The following is a 22,081-nucleotide window of genomic DNA, read 5'->3' on the forward strand; positions in this document are numbered from 1 at the left end:
TGTACATAATTCTTGCCCTTTAAATAATTAATATTAAAAATATATATTTTTAAATTTTGCCCATACTCCTTCCTCCACTGTCAAGAATCAAGATGCAGCTACATATTTAAAGTCGCATATGTGTGCAGTGTGGTCCGGCCTCCAATTCCAATAATGATGAATAGGGTATATCCTTCACCAAATAAAAAGGAATAGGGTATATCCTTTCAACATTTAAGGGACATATTCTGCCAATTCGGGCCTGCTAAATGACTCAAGAGTCTTCAGTATCAAATATCTTTATGAGAAGGGACACCATTGGTATATAATAAGCATGATCCGTTATTAGAAGAACATTTCCTAAAGGCTAAAGTTGCTGGTAATGCCTCCCACCATGTGACTATATGTCCTCTTCTTTCCCAAAAAGTATACAAATAGGAATAATACATTTTTTTTTTAAAGGATTTTTTTTTTTTTTTTGGCAGAGAAAAGGAAAAAATTATTAGGGCCCGTTAATTTTAATTATTTCTTTCATGATCTTTGTGATAGGGGAACATGTTTGATGTTGTATTGGATTCAAGGTTCAGCACAAAAGAAAAAACAAATTTTGGGCCGGTTAATGTTAGTTATTTCCATCATTTCTCTCTTTGAGATTGGGGAACATGTTAGATTAGATATTTTTTTTTTTTTTTTTTTTTTTGATAAGTAGATTAGATATTCTATTGGGTTTATGATTCAGAAGTTGATTTTTATATAATACTAATTTTTTAAGTCTCACTTCTAACAGCCATCTCTCTTTCTCTCTCTCTCTCTCGGAAAGTAAATAATGAAAACTATCAACAACTTTTGGTACTAACAACTTAATTATAACAAAATTCGAATATTTTAATTACAACTCTCATTCGCGAGTGGCTCAACTGAATTGAGATTGAATCGACCTCTCAATCTAAAACTCACATTCCAATCACAATTTGCATGAGTTTTCCTACGCTACAGAGGACCCAGGGGCCAGCACAATGGCTTTAGGCATGCCTTTCATTCCTCTTTATGGGTATTTATTCCTCCCTTCGCCTCCTTTAATGCATAAATTCTTATTAATGCTTTATATACATACCTTCCTCATTTCACTTCCCACACACATTTTGACCCTCTCTCTCTCTCTCTCTCTCTCTCTCTCTCACGTACACACAGACACACTTCTTTAGCTTAAGGATGAGTTGCTGTGAGTCTTGCAAACCAAAAACCAAAATTTTGGCTGTAATATTTGACTTGGATGGGACCATTTTGGACACAGGTCTGTAACTACAATTTCATGTTAAAAACCACACCTCTTTCAGTTCTCTCAAATAACGGGTTTCTCTGATATATATCTCTCTCTCTGTGTCGTTTGTTATTTGTATGTATAGAGAGACTTACAAAGGGATTGTTGAAAGAATACTTAGCAAAATTTGGGAAAGAAGTGGACATGGAAAGGGAAGAAAAGAAGCGAATGGGAATGATACAAAAGGAGTCAGCTGCTGCAATTGTTAAGGACTATGCCCTCCCATTGACACCTGATCAACATATCAAAGAAATCACTCCCATGTATCGCGAAAAGTAAGCCTTTTTTTTATTTTATTTTATTTTTTTTGGAGATTATTATTTTTTTATTATATATCAATCACAAAAGAATATAGCAGCCCGTAAAAACGAAAAAGTGAAAAATGTTAATTATATTCCTACCCAATTTTTTTATCCTTAGTAATTGATGAGTTATTAAGTTATAAATTATATATGTACGGTTAATAGCCTTTAAACAAAGAATCTCAGAGTTCATCCGCTCTATTTTTAAGAACGGAATTTGACTCTAAACATATTTGAAACTCAATACTCCAACCACCAATAAAAAGATGAAATTTATTTATCATGTGCAATGCACATAACTTATTTACTCAACTTGTGCATGACTTAACACATATTATCTTTCCATTAGTGGTCGGAGGTTTTAAACATGTTTTGAGTAGACCCTTGCTTATTCTAAAATCATTTTTATCTATTGTTTTATTTATCCTTAACACCGTGATGTAAGATAAGCTTCTTTTAATCTGTGTGGTTGATATAATATTTTTTTATTTCACGAGTGAAATATGCTAGATATATAGGAATTATTTTTTTCACTTAGCTATCATAAATTATACTAGGATCGAAGCTACTCCTTGACCCCGCGGGGGGTGGCAGGATTTTGGGGAAAAAAATTTCTATAGGTATAGGTATATTTAATGTTAATGTTCAATTAGCCCAAAAAAAATTAATCTCGAAGCTATGTTATGACTAGGGCCCTCACAACACCCCATATATATGTTGTTTGCTATCTCATCTTAGAAGATAAACTCAGAGATAAAGATGAGAGAGAGAAATTTCTTATTGAATGAATAAGGAAAGTGCTACTCTACTATATATACAAGGAACAGAGCACTTGGATGAAACAAAATAAAAAGCAATTAAAAACAAGCGCTTTAATTTTAACACAAACCAAGTTCTGGTACTGCACTTTTTGGATTCTCAATATCAAAACTAGCCTAAATTCTCTCTCTTAATGACCAAAATATTGCGATTTTTTATTGTAAATTTTTTTTTTAAAGTCCAAACTTTGCCCTCCAAACTTTCGGCTCTGGCTCCGTCCCTGAATTATACCTATACAATTAATGGAATTTGAACCAAGAATCTAACACTTCATCCACTCTATCTCATTTTCATCTGTCTTTTTCCATAACACTGTTGTAAGATAAGCTTTTTTTCATCAGTGTGGTTGATAACTTAACATACTATTTTTTTATTTCACGCGTGAAATATGCTATCATAATCATCCAAGTATATATCCCATCTCCTTCTCAAAAAAAAAGTATATATCCCATCTACTAAAACACAACGGCTCTGAGAGGAAATATAGTCTTGCAACATTTTTTTTTTTTTTATAAATAATAAATGTTAATAGTAAGTGTTGTTTTAATAATAAATGTTGTTTTTATCTTGCAACATTTATTATTTATATACTTTATTCATTGATTCTGTTTAGGATCTCATATTTTCGTCAATCTTCATTAATGCTTTTACTAGTATTTTATAGTCTTAAGTCTTAACCATCCATATTTGTTATCATGGGTTTTATAGTCTCCCTTGTTTGCATCTTTGTTTCTAAAATAAAATAAAAAACAAAACAAAAACCATCCTTATTTGTTCTTTGAAAGAAAATTCCGTGAACCTTTTTCTATGTGGATGAGTGCATGTCACGATAATATTACCACACAAACATGTCATGCATAGTCTCTAGAACTGAAAACTAATATAGCATAATTTTGCTTAATAGGGATAAATGTAATGTTATAGCTACAAACTATTTTATAACATTTTTATAAAATGTTGATGTGACCAATTTTTATTGGTTTTCATCTAGACCAATCATTAATATCACTTTTTCATTTACTAATAATTACTCACTACATCAACAGTTTATAAAAAAATTTGTAAAATAGTTTGTATCTCTAACATTATTCACAAAATAAAGAAAAGTAAAATATTCATAATAAATAGCTTTAAATAAGGGAATAAAATCCAATAACATAAGTCCCAGAAATAAAATAAAATAAAACATCAACTAGCAATAATTTTCATCATCCAACCGTGATGGAAATCCCACCATTAAGTGTAGCTCCTAGCAGCTCTTGAAGTACTCTATCAAGTCAAATTCAAGTTGTAGTAGCTTGATTTCGGTGTTCCAATTACAATCTGAGTTTGGTCTTCCTTTCCAACGAACTAAGAAAAGTGTTGAACTCCTTTGTCCCTAATGAAAACAAATTTGCTCATCCAAAATAACATCAATATATTCTTTACGTGCTGGTGAATAAGCTCAGATTTATAGGGTCATCATCTCATCTGTGATGAGTATTGTTGGTTCTTGCAAGCTCAGATTTATTGGCTCATTCATAGTTTCGAACTCTAGCATATGCTTGGGCTAAGGTGGTGAACTGACTTAGAATAAGCTCCCTCTTGAGCTCCCTATTAAGTCCATTCCTAAACCTACTCAAGGTTATTCTCTCATCTTCAACTACTTCGCATATCAACATGTAATCATCAAATTGGTCCATGTACTTAGTAACAGGTCTATTCCCTTGTGTTAGACTGTTCTACTCATCCAAAAGCATAGCTTTATACCAACTTGGTAGATATTCCTCTCTGAGTTTTTCCTTCATTTCTACCCAATCGATTATGGGAGATTGGTTTCTATTAGCTCTTAGTTGTTGGGAACACATCCAGAAAGTTTGAGCTCTACCAATGAGTTTCATTGTGGCAAACATGACCTTTCTTTTGTTGTTTGGAAAGTCGTACCAATCAAAAAAGTTGTCCATAGTAAATAACCAAGTAACGAGCTCCTTTGGGTCTTGGGCAAGGAAGTCGATACCGTACCGGTACCGGCCGTACCGGCAGGTACGTACCGTACCGGTTGCATACCGGTATCGAAACATTAACGTTTCGTACTGGTTTAAATACCGGCCGTACCGGCCATACCGGCCAATTTCGGGCAATACCGGCCGGTACAGAAAAAAATTTTTTTTTTTTTTAAAGTTTTGTAATTTTTGAATTTTTGTTAGGGTAGAATGATAACTTATTTGCATTAACTTATTAGTATTATTTGTTTTCTTAGTATGCAATGGTAACTTTTAAACTTTTTATTTTTTATATTGTGTGTGTGTGTGTGTGTTTTTTTTCCTTTTAATTGATACTAAAGTCTAAAATTATGAATAATTAGTTTTGAATTGAGAAAATATTTTATGGTAAACTTTTATATTTATTATAATATATACACACACACATACATATATATATATATTTAAAAATATAAAAAATAGCGGTAAACCCGAAACGGTATAGAAAATATTTTATGGTAAACTTTTATATTTATTATAATATATACACACACACATACATATATATATATATTTAAAAATATAAAAAATAGCGGTAAACCCGAAACGGTATACCGGTATTGACCGGTATCCGAAATATACCGTACCGCTGGGCAAATCGGTACAGCCTCCAGTACGGTATTGACTCCCTTGGTCTTGGCCATCAAATGTGGGTGCTTCAATATTAATATGTGCAAGTATTCTTTCATCTAGGTCTCTAGATTCCCTAGAGTCGACAACATCATGGTTCTGATGATGATGGCCTTGATTCCTATTATTATTCAAATTGCCTTTGTTTAAATCTAATCCGGCAAAATGTTCCATCACAGATTATTGGGAGCCAAAATTGGGCTTTGTAAATCTGACCAAACCAAGCACGTAGAGAAAAATATTGATGGAATATTTTCAATGGCAAATTGAGACCAATGATCCTGACCTGGGCTGGCCCAGGTCTTAAATAATTTAGTTGAGGAATAATAAATAATAAATAATAATAATAATAAAGTCGTACGAATTAGAAATTTAGAATTAGAATCAGAACAAGGAAAAGGACCAAGTGGACTAACCAGAACTGACCAGACCAGATCCTTCTTGGTGGCTTGAAGATTGAACAGTTGAAGGAAAGTGCGATTTGGTGGGTTTGTTGTGATGGGTGGAATAATTAATATTGTATTTCTGTGGAGGCAATTCAATGAGAGTATTTTCTTTGACTCAAGAATGTTAAATAGGGCGGAGTCCAATGTTCTTCTATACGAATAGGGAGAGGAAATATTACTATTTTCGTGACCTATAAAGAAACGAAAACAACTTCTATTTAAATTTCATCAAACACGGAAATAAAATCAATCTAGCCTCATGCATTTGAATTTTGAAAAAAAAAAACAACAACAACTATTGAAAAGCAAAATTTGAATTTTGTAAAGTACTAGGTCTATAACATTTTCACAACACTTTCATAACAAATACTATGTGGTAAATTATTATTTGTTTTAACTTTAACCGACTACTAAAATTATTTTTTGCTTAGTAATAACAATTTATAACAATTTTTCACTTAAAATTTATTGTAAAAATGTCATATACATAACCTTTCTCTTAAGATTATTTTCTTTTTAGAAAAGTATAAATGTAATATGTTTAAGAAGTTGTGAATTGTGATTGCTTATAATCAAATTTTGATTAGATAGTCCCATAAAAAAAAAAAATATATATATATATATATATTAGATAGATAATCCAAAAATAATAATAATAATAATAATAATAATTAGATAGAGAAAGGGGTTCAAATTATGGTTATCATCTTGTCAGAGAGATAAACATAGTCACTGTTAGGAATATTTTGTCTGTAATTTTTTGGTGAGCACATGTCGACTCGGGGAGGCATTATTATGACTTAATTTGACAAGCTGAATTGAATTCTAGTGTTACTCACAAAGCCATGAACTACTTGCTCACTTACAATTTTGGAGGAATGACCATTATAAGGCTTTTAACTGTTACTAGCTTGCAGAACAAGTTAAATCAGTAAAGGAAGAAAATGAGGAAACACTGTAATGATTCTGTCAAGGCTCTTGAAACCATATTCCAGCAGTCAATTATTCTATTGAGGTGGTTTTTGAAGCACTACCATCACAAAATCACTGTAACTAGCATGAGATGTACATTAACAATAAAATTTTGCTGGTTTCTTGTTAGACACACTAGTTGCATCATAATTTTTCATGGAGCATATGCTGACAAATTTATCACGTCTTTGTTTACCAATAAAAAAAAAGGAGGAGGAATTATAACGTTTTTTGCAGCTGCCACATTTTTTTTCTTTTTCTTTATCCCTACTATATTAATTGTTACTGTGGTTGTTATATTTGTTACATACAAAATCAATATTGATCAATACAATTCTATAGGGTTGGTGTTCAAGCAGCTAATGCAGCAAAAATGAAGGTAGTTGCTGTTCCATCCCATTGTGAAACTGATTGTTATGCCCTAGCAGATTCTGTGCTTCATTCGCTTCTCGAATTTCAACCCGAGCAATGGGGTCTTCCACCATTTGACGACTGTAAATATTTCATCTTATTTAAATTTATAGCCCTATGCACTTCATTTCCCTATTGAATGATTTGGTTTAAATAATGGTTTCAGGGTAGATAATGCATTACCTATTGAACCAATTCATGTGAGCATTGTATCTGTCAACGGCTCTGTGTGTGAAGTCATAGGTTTGTTAAATTTAACTTCTTCACCTTGATATTATTTGAATAGCAGTTTGAAAACATTAGTATCATAGACAACTTACTTTCAACTCTGGGTTTTACTTTATGTCTCAAGTTCCATACATAATTTTCTACTTCATTGAACATATCAGAGGCCAATCTGACCTTTTAATTGTCAAATATTCCATAACCAAAGTCACTGCTTTTTCCCCTATGGTTGGGAATTAAGAAACCTGAGGATTAAAAACAAGATTTAACATATTTTTCATCATTTTTCTTGTTTGACTATGAGATTCATTAATTTTCAGGCTCCTATGGTTTTCTGGTTTTGATATTGTAATAGTATGTATTCTGTCTTCTTAATAACATTGAAACATATATCCAGAGAATGGAGTATCTGCTCTTCCAGACCAAATTTTTGGAGTTTACTTTGGTTGGGCCAAAGTTGATACGCATAAAAGGTTCAAAGTTGTGGTTAGCATTGGATGGGATCAGTGTTCCTGTATTTCTAAGAGAAAATTTGTGAGTACTCAACTCTTGACCATCCTTTTAGCTTTTGCTCTCATGTCCTTGTATGTGGACAGAATTTGAAATGGGTCTATATTATTATTAAAAAATTCAATGCAAGTTTTTTTTTTCCTTGGCACTTTCAGAATAAGCCCTTTCCATTATTGAGTTTAAAGATGTGGTTAAGCTATTAGCTATGTCTTACTTTCATGTGATCTAGTTGGGGTCAACATCCTGAGTTTGAATCCTCGAGAGCATGAAGTTGGTTTCAAGATGTGTATTGGCTGTTACTACTGAGACATCAGTGAAGATGATTTTAAGCTTTTGTAGCTGAACTCACCTGATTAACTGCCTGTAATCCCCATTCCTGTTTAGACCCCCACAGGCAATGGTAATTCACTAGGCAGGTATTGTTATTGTCATGTCTAGGCTTGGTCTTCAACATATTGATCACTCCCTAGGGAAAAAATGTATTGTCATCAATTCCCATGGATAACTAATTCTCATTTGGTTTCTCAGATGTCCCATGTATGTTATACTGACATCACCAACAATGGTGAGCAATTTAATGATGGTCTCACTGTACTCTTAGAGTTGGGTGTAATACCCTTCAAATGAAGAAGTGTGAATATTTAGTAACAACTAACAAGTTGAAGTTGGTTGATGAGCCTGATAAATCCTCACACTATAGTTTTCTAGACTGACCCTCCAATTATAGTGTAGTGTAACTAGCTGCGGAGAAAAAAAATGTATAGTGAACAATTTTTTGGGCTGACCCTCAAATTATATAATTTATATTTAAAGAAAGAAATATAATCAAATGGGATGACTATTTTTTCTGATTATCTGGTTTTTCTTTACTTGAAAATAGGTGGTCTTGAGGGCCCTTCAGCAATGATTCTACTAATTTTTATGTGATCTTAAAATTTTTTCTAAAAATGCACCCAGGCTGCTTATTGTAAGTCGACACAAAATTAATCATGTAGGTTTTGGTTCTTTTTGCAGCATATTTGCATAATTGATGGAAACATTGACTGCATATCTGGCCAGCAGACCCAGCTCACACTTGTTGGCTACATCCGTGGATTGAACAGCAAGGTAAAAAATTAATGACATAGTCAGGAACAAAAATTCAAACCAACTTATAAAATATTCAAATAAAGCATAATATTTCCTTTATGTACCAGTTTGTCTGGAGGCTTCTGGTGTTATTTGCTCTAAAACCTTTAAAATGAAACAATGAGCACATCATACTTATGTGAACTGATAAAAAGCTCTGCAACCCATGAGATCTCATATATTGAGGCTGAAGAGACATTGTTACAATAGAATTTAAGTTGGTTGCTTGCTTGTACTTTGATCCTCTTATATCTGAAGATATGCAATTATGTACAGGATATTACATCAATGACTGTGGAAGTACTAGAAGAATATAAGTCCGTTGCAAATGCTTCAATGGATCTGCCTATGTTTGTCCACCATTCCTGTGAACCTCTCCTTTTGGAAGCTTGTGCTCTGGAGGACTAATTTGGCCCTGATGAGAAAGAATAATGCTGTAACCTATAATTCCTTGGATAGTACTTCAACAATTTCACACCAATAGAAATGGTGAACTGAAAATAATTTTTTCTCTTTTTGTTGACAATTTAGGGAACACGATCCCTTGCACGAACGCACATTATATGCACTTCTATATCAATCTATTCTTAATCGCAGAAAAATCCCTCTTTTCCCAGAGAAAATGTTGCAATATTTGCCTTTTCAATTCAAACCATTTGTTACCATCCCATGCAGCTGTTGAAATATCCCNGGTTCAAATTATGGTTATCATCTTCATCCTAAACGAGAGCCGGCAGTAACAGTGCGATCATCTACTAAAGTGGATGATATCAATCTCAATTCTATGTATATATTTTTTGAAGGAAATCTTAATTCTATATTGAGATAACCTTAAGTCCTAAAAATCACATCTTTAAAAATTTAATATCAATAGTTATTATTTAGTCACATAAAAAATAAAAAATAAAAATAATTATTATTTGGCACGTGATCCGAAATCTGCATCTGTGTCTAAGGTACACCAAACCAGAAACGATTAGCATTCTTCCAACCCAGAACAGGCCCTTTTTGGCACTCTCAAAAGTCAAAACCCTGACCAGGCCCTTTCTACAAACAGAATTTTATAGTATTTTTTACCAGCCTAGGTGCTAGAATGTGGAAACAATAAATTATGGTAACAAAAGAATATTTCTTGTTTGGCCATTCAATAAATTATGCCATTACAAAATTAACTAAATCATGAATGGAATGTTTCAACGATTTAATATGGTCCATTTTAATATGATGAAGTTTCAGAGTTTACTGAAGAAAGAGTTACTGATTTTGCTAATTGGCATGAAATGAGACAGTGGATGAGAGACATAATTTTGATTACAACAGTCTACCGCCAAAACTTTGTTGAGCCATTAGCTGATTTGCTTTGGATTTTAATGATTTTCCTCAGAAGAAACCTTCCATTGTGTTCATTGTTTCTTTGACGTAACAGTTTTGGTTAATGAAACTAGACTAGTTTACTTATAAATAACTAATTTAAGTACTACACCAGTATATGGCAAGATTATTCTTAGAGAACTTCAATTGCTTCCAAAACTCTCACATCTTAGCATGCAATGAAATGCTTTCGCATGCTTGAAACTGCTCTGAAGCAACACAGAGAACTTTGTTCACCCTTAAATGCTTCAACTTTTTAATGTTAGCATGGAAATAAGCTTTCTTGTACTGAACATACTTGTATTCACATCTCTGCAGCGTTTTTGTAGTCGTCTAACTCGTTAACTGCATACCTTTAGGTGGCTGCAAGCGAAACCACTTCCTGGGGCTAATCGGCTTATGAAACATCTCCATAAACATGGAGTGCCATTTGCCCTTGCTTCAAACTCTTTAAGAGAATACATAGATGTAAAGATATCTCTCCAAAAAGGTTGTCTTTCTTGACTTTCCTGGATGTTAGTTTCAATCAAGCCTTTCTTTAATCTCTGATTCATGTTCTACCGATTCACTTTATTATATTGTCAGTAGAAAAATAAATAGCCAACCTGACATTGAAATTATTGTTGTCACCAAATGATTTATCATTGCTCATAATACTTGCCGAAGTTGTTTAACAGATTTAGAATAATTTGATCTGTACAAACATAATGGACATTTCTTGTAGAGATCTTCTTGAGTTTCACCATCATCATAGGTTCCCTTTACATTTTCTGAATCAGCAATTTGTTGCACAAACGCAGAAGTGCAGGAATAGAACTTTAGTAGTTGTTCTTTAACTTCTTAAGCAGAGGTTGTAGTGTTCTATCAATTTTTTGTGCTAGATTTCTTCTGGTTAAATAAAAATTTATCAAATCTACCAATCACTGAGAAGCAATTTACATAAATTACTGCTTTCATGGAATGATGGAAATCTTTTATTTCAATTACTTTCCTTAAAGTTTAGTAATCTGGGGTGAAAGGATGTTATATTGCATTTATTTGTTAATATAGGTCACTGAACCCTACCAAATCAAACAACCAAATGAAATAATAGTTGTTTAATGTAGGGTATAAAAATCTCAGGCTAGTAGTCACTCGGTCCATTGTATTGCTTGATTTCATTGCCAAGATTTTATTCCTGCTTTGACATTTCCATCCTCTTATATTTTGTGCATGCCTGAATTAGTTGAATTATGTAATTTCATTAAAGCACTTGCTTTTTTCTGCATAAGTATCTCATATCTTGGTGGCTAATTGCATGTAATGCTAATCTTGGATACTAGAGGCCAAGTCCATGGTGAAGGTTCTGAATTGAGTCTAGCATCTACAATGGCTGTGGTTTGAAATAGGATAACAAAACATCATTGAATTATTGTAAATTTACCTATAGAACAAATTATAGTTAGCCAACATTCCAGCATGCACTAAAAACCAAAGTGAGGACGTGTCCAAAGTGTGTAATCGTAATGTTAATCTTGGATCAGAGTTCTATTGGAAAACAACTTCTTTTTGGATTATTCTTTCTTTTCCTGTTTTGTGTTTGTGTGTGTGTATTCTTTGAACAAGTGTATTATCCATTAGAGTTGCAGGACATAGCTTTCTCAGTTGTTTGTATTTCCTCTTTGTTCTCTTTTGTTGCATAGCAATTAATCTCTTAATGAATGATTGGTTTTTCACTGCACTATTTCCACATCAATTTATTCTTTTTCATCTAAATTATTTGTCTAGGTTGGAAGGAGTACTTTTCAGTGATTCTTGGAAGTGACCAGGTCAAATCGGGAAAGCCCTCTCCAGATCTGTAAGGTTTTTACATTATTTCAGAGCAAAATTAAGGCTGCATTGAATTTATATGGAAATGGAACCTTCCATACATAGAACCATTCTAGAAGGTGGTTCTGTCACCATGAGTAAAAGTTTAAAAAATAATTAGATTTTTTTTTTTTTTTGGGGCAAAATTCTGAGATGATACTCAACATGTGAAAGAAAAAATTTTGTTAAATTCAAAGAATCTCATGCATGAGAATGGAACCATTTCCACCGGATATCCAACTACCTCTGTTTTTTCTTTTTCTTTTTCTTTTTTCATGAAGAAATTCACTTCTGATCGTCATTTTATTTTTTCGCTATAATCATATGATTCCCAAATTGTTAACAGATTTGAAGAGGCTGCAAAGAGAATGGGTGTAACTGCAGCTCACAGCCTGGTGATTGAAGACTCTTTGTAAGTTAAACTAGCAATTATCTATATATAATTCAAAACAAAAATGCGGCTAAGCCTCTCTAATGAAATCACTTATTATCTGTGCCAAACTCCAGTGGAGTTTTGATTGAATAACACTTTTCCCCCTCTCCTGTGCATGTTCAGAATAATTCTGACTTCTGATTATTGCTAGAAATTTGCAATCAAAATTTATGAAAAACTTGTGATAATGTCTGAATTTAAGAGCCTTACTGCAACTGTCAGTAGAATATATATTTGTTACATAAGCTTTTCAGTGAAAGACTAAACCAGCATAAAAAAACCCCCCCCCCCCCCCCCCCCCCGGTAAAGAATAATCAACTTACATAATAACAAAGAAAAGTGAAATTGATTTAACTCAACAAATTGTTATCAATCTCTTTAATAGGAATGTTTATACATTGATCATGAGAGAATCTATCATATGCCACTGGTACTCGTAACTTCGGAGTGGAGAAGTTCTGATAGACTGCCTTATTCTAGTACCACACCTGTATTCCTGCACTGGGTACTACGTTTATTTATTATTGTGAGGTTTATGCCTGATGCTGCATAACCTGCATGCTTCTAGTGTAGTTACCCTTGATAATCTCTAAGTAGACCGGAAGCAAGAATCTACGAATAGCAATTGTATAACTTTCCTGGTATTTGGACAGATATCTTGTTACTTAGCTGTACAGGGTGTAATTCCCTGAATTGTCTAAAGTTGTGCCGGATTTAGATTGTGAAGATGTTGTATAGACACTGTTGAATATTCCCACATTGAATGTGTGTTAGGTCGATCTAGACTATATAAATTGTTAGGACATATGTGAATCATGTTAAGGACATATATTAGGCACTTTACTTATAATTGGGTAGATCTATGATGTGTTTAATACTTCAAACAACTGCTCGATAGATAGGGTATCTGTCAAAATTTATGAAAATCAGTTTTTCAGATCTGATTTCACTCTAATCCGTGAATAGATGTTTGAACTTTCTTTTCTCACAACCCTAAACATATATAAGGATTATTTTAAGGATCATCACAACGAATGCAACTCAATAAAAAAGTTTTTCACAAGCATATTGTGAACCGGAGACATATGCCCTAGTTCATCTTTCTATTCAAGAAGTTACTGCGTTTGCACACCGTAAGGTTTTGTAACTAAGGAGTTTCGTGATCTTCATCGTGTTGATGAATTGAAGAACTTTACAGCCAACATCTTTCTCAAGTTAGTGAGTAAGCCACGTATTAGAATTCACACATCAAATTGGTAATCACGTACTAGGAGCCGTGCATTGAAAGGAAAGATTGTCATTACAGAACTAGTCTAATTGGGTATTGGGGTAAGAGTTCAACTGTAGGTTGATATAAAGTAACTTTGATTCCTTTACTTGTAATCGCTTGTTGTGATAATAGTGAATCTTCGGGAATGGTGACCTTAAAATCACCCAGTAAAATTTTTGCCGCGTAAGTTTTCCCCATTCGTAAATAAATCACCGTATCAATTTATTTTCCACTGTATTTTAACTTAGTTGGTATTTTTTTGTGCTACCAAGCTTATTACATGCTAATTGAATTAATTAATAAACTTAACTAATTAATTGGTTAATTTCTCATAAGTGGTCAATACATTCTTAACTTATCATAAATGATTTACGAAAAATACTAATAATTTGAGATAGAACACAATTAGGGTCAGAGCTTTCCTTATGTCATGAGAATAGCTCATATCATTTTAGAACAATTAATAAAGTTTGAATTAATAGTCCTTTTTTTTTTTTTTTTTTGATAATTCGATAGTTAGAGGAAAGGGATTTTAACCCTGAACTTCTTCATTAGAAATATTGAGGGGTGTCAATTTAATTACAAGACCCTTGGTGGATTGATACCAATTAAGTTCAATAGAGTTACTGGAAATGTTATGAATTTATAGTCCCTTATAACAACAAAACTAGATTATGCTAGATCAGCCAACCTAACACGCTTAGCATAAAGCAAAACTAGCTCAATCTCTCATGAGTTTCATTGCCCAAAGTTCAAGTTCTGCTAATACCCACTATTTCAAACAAGCTCTTCCTAATTTCTGAAGGATTTTTTTACAAAACTTGAGTACTGTTACAAAAACCAAGGCTAGTTAAGATTCTTAAGAAGCCATCTACATTAACTTACCCAACCTAACTTTCTATTTCATTTAATTTCCATATTAAAACCTTTGTTACTTACATTCAAAAGGTAACTAAGTATTACGATCATTTGTTAAGAGTTTTGCAACTTAATTGACATTCCGTCATACACAAAGTGCTTGGGAGTTTATAGGAAAAAAAGTTCGAACTGCAACGTTAGCAGCATATTGTAACTATTATAAATATCCCAAAAAAAAAAAAGTATTATGATCATTTGAGTAGCATAAATGAAATTCTAATTTTCTTTGTCTTCATTTAACGTCCATCTTCTCTCATTAATGCGAATTATTACGCATATTCATCTCTCTCTCTCTCTCTCTCTCTCTCTCTCACATTTGCGTAGCATGAGATTCTCCTTTTCTTCATCTCCCTATGTAACGTCTATCCTCTCTCATTAATGCAAATTATTATTCATATTCAACTCTCTCTCTCTCTCTCTCTCTCTCTCTCTCTCTCTCTCTCTCTATATATACATATGTATGTGTGTATCGTCGTTGTGGTTTTGATCTTTGATTGTATCTGATTGAACAGGAAACCCAGCGGCTTCTCAGTGAACCAGGTCTCTCTCTCTCTCTCTCTCTCTCTGGTTGTAAATTTGTTTATTTGCGGGTAGATTTGTTGGTTTAATTTATGCTAGATTATGTGTTTGGAGCTGTTAAGAACCAGGAACTCTCTAATTTGAGCTGATGCCTTTGCTTTGATGGTGGTGGTAATTAGGTTTACGCTTTGATTCCATGGAATTTATGAATTTTTGTTGAATGTTTGGGTACTTTTTTGAAAATTTTTCTAAACCCGGTTTTTAGGGCCTAATATCACTTCTTATAGCGAGGATTTAAAGTTCCTGGCAAATTTTGTTATATTTCCTTTAAATTTGTGAAATTTTGGTTTATAAGAAGAACTGTGCTAGGGCTGGTTTTGTGAGTGGGGGTGATTTTCAGTTATTGACCGTAGTTTTCCAATGCATTTGACGGGAATGTTACCGGCTGTTTGGTTTGCTGAATCTTGGATTATAGGAATCATATCATACTTCTGGAAATGTAGGGTTCCTACGTTTGGTTCCAATCAGATTCCTTGGAATGTATTTGGGGTATGCCTAAAGGTTTTGTGGAGCTTTTAGCAAGTTGGATAGGATAGTTTGGCAGTTGAATAATGATGTGATTTGGAGCATGATCCCTCATTTCCTCATGAGGTTGGGGTCTTTGGCGAGAAAGGATCTCATGATCTGAAGCTTTTACTCAATATTTTATTGGGGTGGATAAATGCTTTGGGGTTGTTTTATTTCATTGCTTTGCCTGATTTGTTTGATCGATGCTCTTTTAGCCTTCAATTTTAATGTATCAATTGTACACTTCCAGTGTACATCGGTGGTGCCTTTTAGCAGCCTTTTAAAAAAAAATGAATTTTACTTTTTAAAATATGAAATTCTCGAAAATAATTAACTTAATAATGATAAACAAAAAAGTATCTCAAAATAATCTCAACTTTTATCTTGGATTTCCAAAAGAAACTCCATATATATGTAAGGTTATTCTTCTCATTTCATAAAAATCCTCATGTAATAACATAGATAAAAGAAGTGGAATTATCTGAATCTGAGATTATGACCATTACACATGCTAATCGTATTCCTAAAAGTTGAAACATTGTATTGCCATATCTGAAGGAAGGTGAGGGGAAAAAAAGTTAACAATGAACCAAATATGGAAATGTTATTACAGTCATGGAAAGTAGTAGGAATCTTGATAAGATTGCACAAATCAAATGCCCCTTGAGACTATTAAAAGAAGATATTTGTCTTATGGTAATGTTTCACTGATTTTCATGTTTTCTTTTAATATAAGTGTGATACCGATAGATGATGGTGAAAGGGGTAAAAAAGTGGTAGTTGTATGTTAATGGTAGGATTTGGGAAATCATGTTCAGGATGAAGTAGCATTTTTTCTTTGCATTTGACCCTATGCACAACTGCTGGTAAATAATTTCAACAGATATATTTCTACCCAGGTTTGGGATAGTAGACCCCAGTGGACAAGCAGCACGTTTTCTCATGGAAAGTGTCAAATGGAACTATACTCCATGGTATATTGTTTTTTATTGCGTGTTAGGCTACCCTGAATGAAGGTGGCAATTACAGGCACCTGAATTGTCATTGTCTGCATGGTATTACCTATCAGTCAGACCACCTCAGACCTGTTGTTCACAACAAAACTTGTTTTGGGTTTTCTACCTCTCTATAGTATCTTCCATTGTTCCATAGTACACCCAAACTGAACCACACTAGTGATAATATTAGTCAAGAAAGTAAAAAAAAACGAACAGCTTTTTTCACTAATTACAGAGTAGGGTAACCTAGAAATGCAAGTTTACTGTAGTTTGTGTCGGGTTACAATATCTCACTTGCCAAAAGGATCTGTGCATTATAGCAACATCAATTACTCAATTTGGAAGGCATCCAAAGTACAATATGAGTTCATAACACTGAGTTAAATTCAGCTAGAGGTATGAATTGATTGTTGGAATTTTAGTGTTCCCATGGGCTGCTATAGCTATTTAAAAAGAATAGAAGTAAAATCATATAATAATATGAAATTATCAACACAAAAAAAATATATATATATATATATAATAATATGAAATCATGAATGACACTGCCCTCTCTGACCCAACATTTAGTAGCCATTGTTAACCTTGAAGTAACTGCATCACTGTACTATGATCCTAAGTTATCATTTCCATGTGTTGGCCAATGTGGGGTAGGCAGGGGCTCAAATTTTGCAAAACTAAATATTATGTCAAGAAGCTAGAAATGATGGGCCACTTAAGCCTTCTTTAGCTATATCATGTATGGGACGGTTACATTATGAAGATTAAACCTGTTTTGCTACATTGTTGTAGATTCTTCTCATAAAATGCCAGTTCTAATCAAAGAGCTTAATTGTATTATGCATGTTTTGTGATATTTGTATACAGCTCCCGGAATAAGTGCTTCTCCTTCCGAAGACAATATGCGATACTTCAATGTTATGATTCTTGGTCCAGCTCAATCTCCTTATGAAGGTAGTTATAAAAATAGCAATGTTTTTCTTGTTGACTGCATTATAGGAGATTTTTTCCCCCTATGAATATTCTTTGTTGGCACTTTTGAATTTGGAATCCTTCGTTAGTCCTATGGATTATAATATTTTTTATTGCCTCTTTCTTTGTGAATTATCATCACACAAAGGACATCCATATAACTGATAATATCCTGCAGATTTTTTGGAACCCAATAAAAGCATTTGTTATCACTTCGTCCCTTTGATAACTTCCCTTTTCATCTACTGATATATGATTTAATTTCTTATATCTTGATTTTTATGTAGGTGGAGTGTTCAAATTAGAATTGTTTCTTCCTGAAGAATATCCAATGGCAGCTCCTAAGGTAATATGATGTTTAGGCATATTTTGATGCCATTTAATGCTATCTTTTTGAGGTTCAATGGTTGTTCATTTGATCATTATGAAGGTATTCATCCGCTATCTTGCTTGAGAGCCCAGATACAGTTATATCTGCTGTTTCAGATGGTTGCTTGTTTGAAGAGATGTGTGGCCTATGTTATTCGATAATTGTTGTAATGGTAGCTTAGACTCTTTAAGTTTTGCTTATACTTTCTTTTCCTGTCTATCTGATTGTGAATGTTTAAACAGGTCTAGGCTATGATCTGTTGGCTGTTGTACTTTTAAGTAAATATTCTTTTGGGACTTGAAGCCTAATGGTAATTTCCATGCAACTAATAGATGCAAACAAGTTGCACTTTCAAAGTCGCATGTTTGTTTTTTATCACATCCTGTTTATTTGCGTTATGCTTCTGTAGAGGTGACACCTGGTATGCCAAGAAGTTATAACCAAAACCTTTATAATTTTTTGTTGTATTAATTACATCTGTTTAGCTATAACATGAATGTTACTGAAAGCTTATACATTATGTTTGACCTCAAAAGAATGGAAAAAAAAAATGTGTGGGGAAGTTAATATATTTTACAATATTATTGGATAATTTGGCTTTTGTGGATGTTGATCAATTGGCATTTAAAATGAGAGTATTGTGAATCCAAAATCTCACTGGTTGCTGTAAATTAAAATTTTCTGAGTTGCATGCATATTTTTTTTATCTTTATATATATAAACTTTTTTTCATCTTTGTATGCATAGACTTTTTTGGACCTGTTTGAACTTATAATAGATTTCACTCAGCCCAGCATGTTAAATATATGCTTTTGCATTTTTTGGTTATTGCATAACTGTGATGAGCACTTAGAAGTTAAGTAACCAAAAAAATTAACTGGGTTTTACCTTCCATCAACACCATCTACTGGAGAAAGAAATTTACAGGACTGAAATATTTGAGGTTTGTAAGTTCATTTTAGTAAAATTCACCGATATTTGAGATCTGTGTAGCAATTATTATTAGTATCTTAGCGCAGGATATATGTTTGAAGCATTGGATACGTTCTTCAAGCATAGATAAATAATTTTACTAATAAAGTCCATGTTCAACACAATATATGTTCCATATATGAAACAATTGATGGTTTGAGCTTACACTCAACAGCGTGGAGAAAAGCTCTCCAGATTTTGTTTTTAATTGTTCAAATAAGACATGCAGAGTTATGAACATAAATCTGCTTCATTGTGTAGAATTACAGCAGTGGAAGTTACGTAGCTATATCATGTGATAAACTTTTCCATGGTACTAAACTAATGGGTACATCTGGCCTATTTTCCTGTAGAGGGACTAATTGATTTAATGCCTTGCTGAATAGGGTAAATACTAAAGCATAAGCAGGAGGGTTCCAATTAATATTGTACTTGTTTGACTTCAAAATATCTGAGATGCATGCAAAGATTCTGCTGATTTGTTACTGTTACAATATAAATATTGATCTGTGACTTGTATAAGTTATGTTGATAAGAACCATTCAAGTTATGAACTTCCAATTCTTGATTTAGGCACTCAGTTTTCTGTTCTTTTCTGTCACTCATGTAAAAGTGTTTCTGTTTTAGTCAAACAGATTTTGCGCTGCTGTGTTTCAAAATATTTTCTTTACTAGAGTGGATGAAATCAGTGTATCTTGTAATATTCCATTTTGTTTGTTTATCCATTTTTCTGGCCCATACAGAAACCAAATAATGGCTGAATTTGTGGCTGTTCTTTCTTTAACATAGCCATTAAGTTTATTTTATTAATTTTAATTTCTTTGAGGAAAGTCTTAGGTTTGAATTTCTTCTACCAGTGTGCTTCTTAACTGTAGTCCCTTTGCTGTAGTTGGGTTGTTGCTTCCCAACCTTGGGCTTTGTTTTTTTTTTTTTTTTTTTTTTTTTTTTTTTTTTTTAATTCATTCAGTTTTGGTAACAGGTTCGCTTCCTGACCAAAATATATCATCCTAATATTGATAAGGCAAGTAGTTCCTGCTCCCTTTCACTCATTTCCTTGGCCAGAAATCATTTGTTTATTATTGCTGAATACAAGGGATACTTTCATGCAGCTTGGAAGGATATGCCTCGATATTCTTAAAGACAAATGGAGTCCAGCCCTCCAAATCCGAACAGTATTGCTGAGGTGATTTGGTGCTTCAATTAAAAAGCATACATAAAGTAGTTTTCCTTCATTAGAAAGTTTGGAAAATGTCTACTTATCTCTCCCCCACACCCCCCCCCCCCCAAAAAAAAAAAAAAGAGGATTGCTGTAATACTAGGATTATGGTACTTTAAGTCTCACAAATATCTAAAGCTGGTCACTTGGAAAAAAAAGGTAGATAAAAAGAAAATTGATCATTTAAATGATGGGATCTTGGGTCGTGATATGGTATTTAAAGCAAAGCTAATTGAGTTTATTTCAATGTTGCATTATTTACTGTGTCAGCATCCAAGCTCTTTTGAGTGCTCCAAACCCTGATGATCCACTTTCCGAGAACATTGCAAAGCATTGGAAGAGCAATGAAGCTGAAGCTGTTGAAACAGGTAATATGAATAATAATTTTAGTTATTCTATTAGATTATACCAAGATGGTAGCCATGTGGCTTAGAAAAGTTCCATAGTTGATACTTTTTCATTTATCTTATACCCATATTGATTGTTTTTATGTAAAGATTAAAAATGTTTTATTTCACCCTAAAATAATTGATCTGATGTGATGAAATGATTTCAGTTGAGTTTACAAGGCATTATTGTCATGTGTATCATTACTTATTACTGGCCCTTGTTTTGTCGAATCTTGCAGCCAAGGAATGGACCCGTCTGTATGCAAGTGGAGCCTGATGAGCTTGTTGGTCAACATATCAATCTCTAAAATGTCTGTTAAACTTGATGGTTGGTTTGTCATTTGGTATTAAAAATATGAATGGAAAAATGATCTGTGACTTGATCTATGAAAGATGAATCTTCTTGAGAACATCAATTAACTGAGAGTCAATCATCAGGAATGAACAAATGATTTCTGAGTTGATCAATGAAAGATGATTCTTCTGAAGAACTTCATTTATTTGATAGTCATCTTTAATAACTTGAAAGGCTTTTTCATCTTTTGAAGAGCCTGCTTTTAAGATCTGCATGATTATATTGAAGTTTGATATCGATTTTTTGTGCACTTCAACTTTAATTTTAGATGTGTAATTTTTAAATATATTTGTGTGTTGCAAAACGTTTATGGCTGCTGCAAATTTCGTGAGTTATATTTTTTTTAGCCTCTTGAACAATTTTGCAGAAGAGTTTGATTTGAACTTGTATTTTAACTGTTATATGAATCATTTATTTTTCTGCAGCATATACTCGCTCTCCCACTTTAGGCTTGAGGGTTGGCGTTGTCCCTTACCTGATGATAATGCAGGGCATATGCTTATCTACTGTTAAAGAATTAGTGAAAGGCAGAAAAAATTGTTGAAATACTTGGCAAATCTTTAAGTAATTCAACAAGTTTCGTCCATTTGATATTTTTCCCTCACTCCTAATATCCATAATTCGTACACAAAACCTAGCCTCTCTCTTTCATTTTTTGTTTACTTACCAAGAAGAACACCTTATTTGGGGTTGAAAATGTTTTATATTCTTTAGGGACGTAATACATTTTCAACCTTAAGAGAACAAAGCTCTCATTTCTCAATCTTTCTATAAAATGACCAAAATACTATGGAGATCTCTAAAATGGTAAAAATGCTATTAAAATGACCATTATACACTGTACACCTCCAAACTAATTGAAATATACCTAAAGCCTAAAAAAAATAATCAGACTCCCCTTAAAACCCCCAAATATATATACCCCAAAATCTTCAAAATATCATCAAATGCAATTCATATGAATAATAAGACATTAGTAACAGCCTTAGTGATATGTTAAATCAATCCTTTTTCATATAATTGGACACCACTAGTGATGACCAAAAAATATGAATACAATGCATGTATAATAGATTTTTTTTTTTTTTTTTTTTTTTTTTGGAGAACGATATAATAAGA

General features: G+C 32.9%; 2 protein-coding genes across 2 annotated transcripts; both read left to right on the plus strand.

The window, feature by feature from the left end:
• Positions 1 to 1,093: 1,093 nt before the first annotated feature.
• LOC112037146 (bifunctional riboflavin kinase/FMN phosphatase) lies at positions 1,094 to 9,387 on the plus strand. The gene is made up of 7 exons (XM_065781312.1): positions 1,094 to 1,273; positions 1,386 to 1,575; positions 6,827 to 6,984; positions 7,067 to 7,144; positions 7,524 to 7,660; positions 8,651 to 8,743; positions 9,041 to 9,387. The coding sequence occupies exons 1-7, from the start codon at positions 1,192 to 1,194 to the stop codon at positions 9,170 to 9,172; spliced, it is 870 nt and encodes a 289-aa protein (XP_065637384.1). The 5' UTR covers positions 1,094 to 1,191; the 3' UTR covers positions 9,173 to 9,387.
• A 5,667-nt stretch (positions 9,388 to 15,054) lies between these two features.
• Positions 15,055 to 21,107, plus strand: LOC112037141 (ubiquitin-conjugating enzyme E2 36). Its single transcript, XM_065780887.1, has 7 exons — positions 15,055 to 15,144; positions 17,556 to 17,642; positions 17,948 to 18,006; positions 19,982 to 20,023; positions 20,112 to 20,185; positions 20,489 to 20,586; positions 20,847 to 21,107. Exons 2-7 carry the CDS (start codon positions 17,591 to 17,593, stop codon positions 20,882 to 20,884), a joined length of 363 nt encoding a protein of 120 aa, XP_065636959.1. The 5' UTR covers positions 15,055 to 15,144; positions 17,556 to 17,590; the 3' UTR covers positions 20,885 to 21,107.
• The last annotated feature ends 974 nt before the right edge of the window (positions 21,108 to 22,081 follow it).

The sequence above is a fragment of the Quercus suber genome, unplaced genomic scaffold, assembly GCF_002906115.3.
Source record: "Quercus suber isolate HL8 unplaced genomic scaffold, Cork oak 2.0 scaffold_14, whole genome shotgun sequence".
Taxonomy (NCBI): domain Eukaryota; kingdom Viridiplantae; phylum Streptophyta; class Magnoliopsida; order Fagales; family Fagaceae; genus Quercus; species Quercus suber.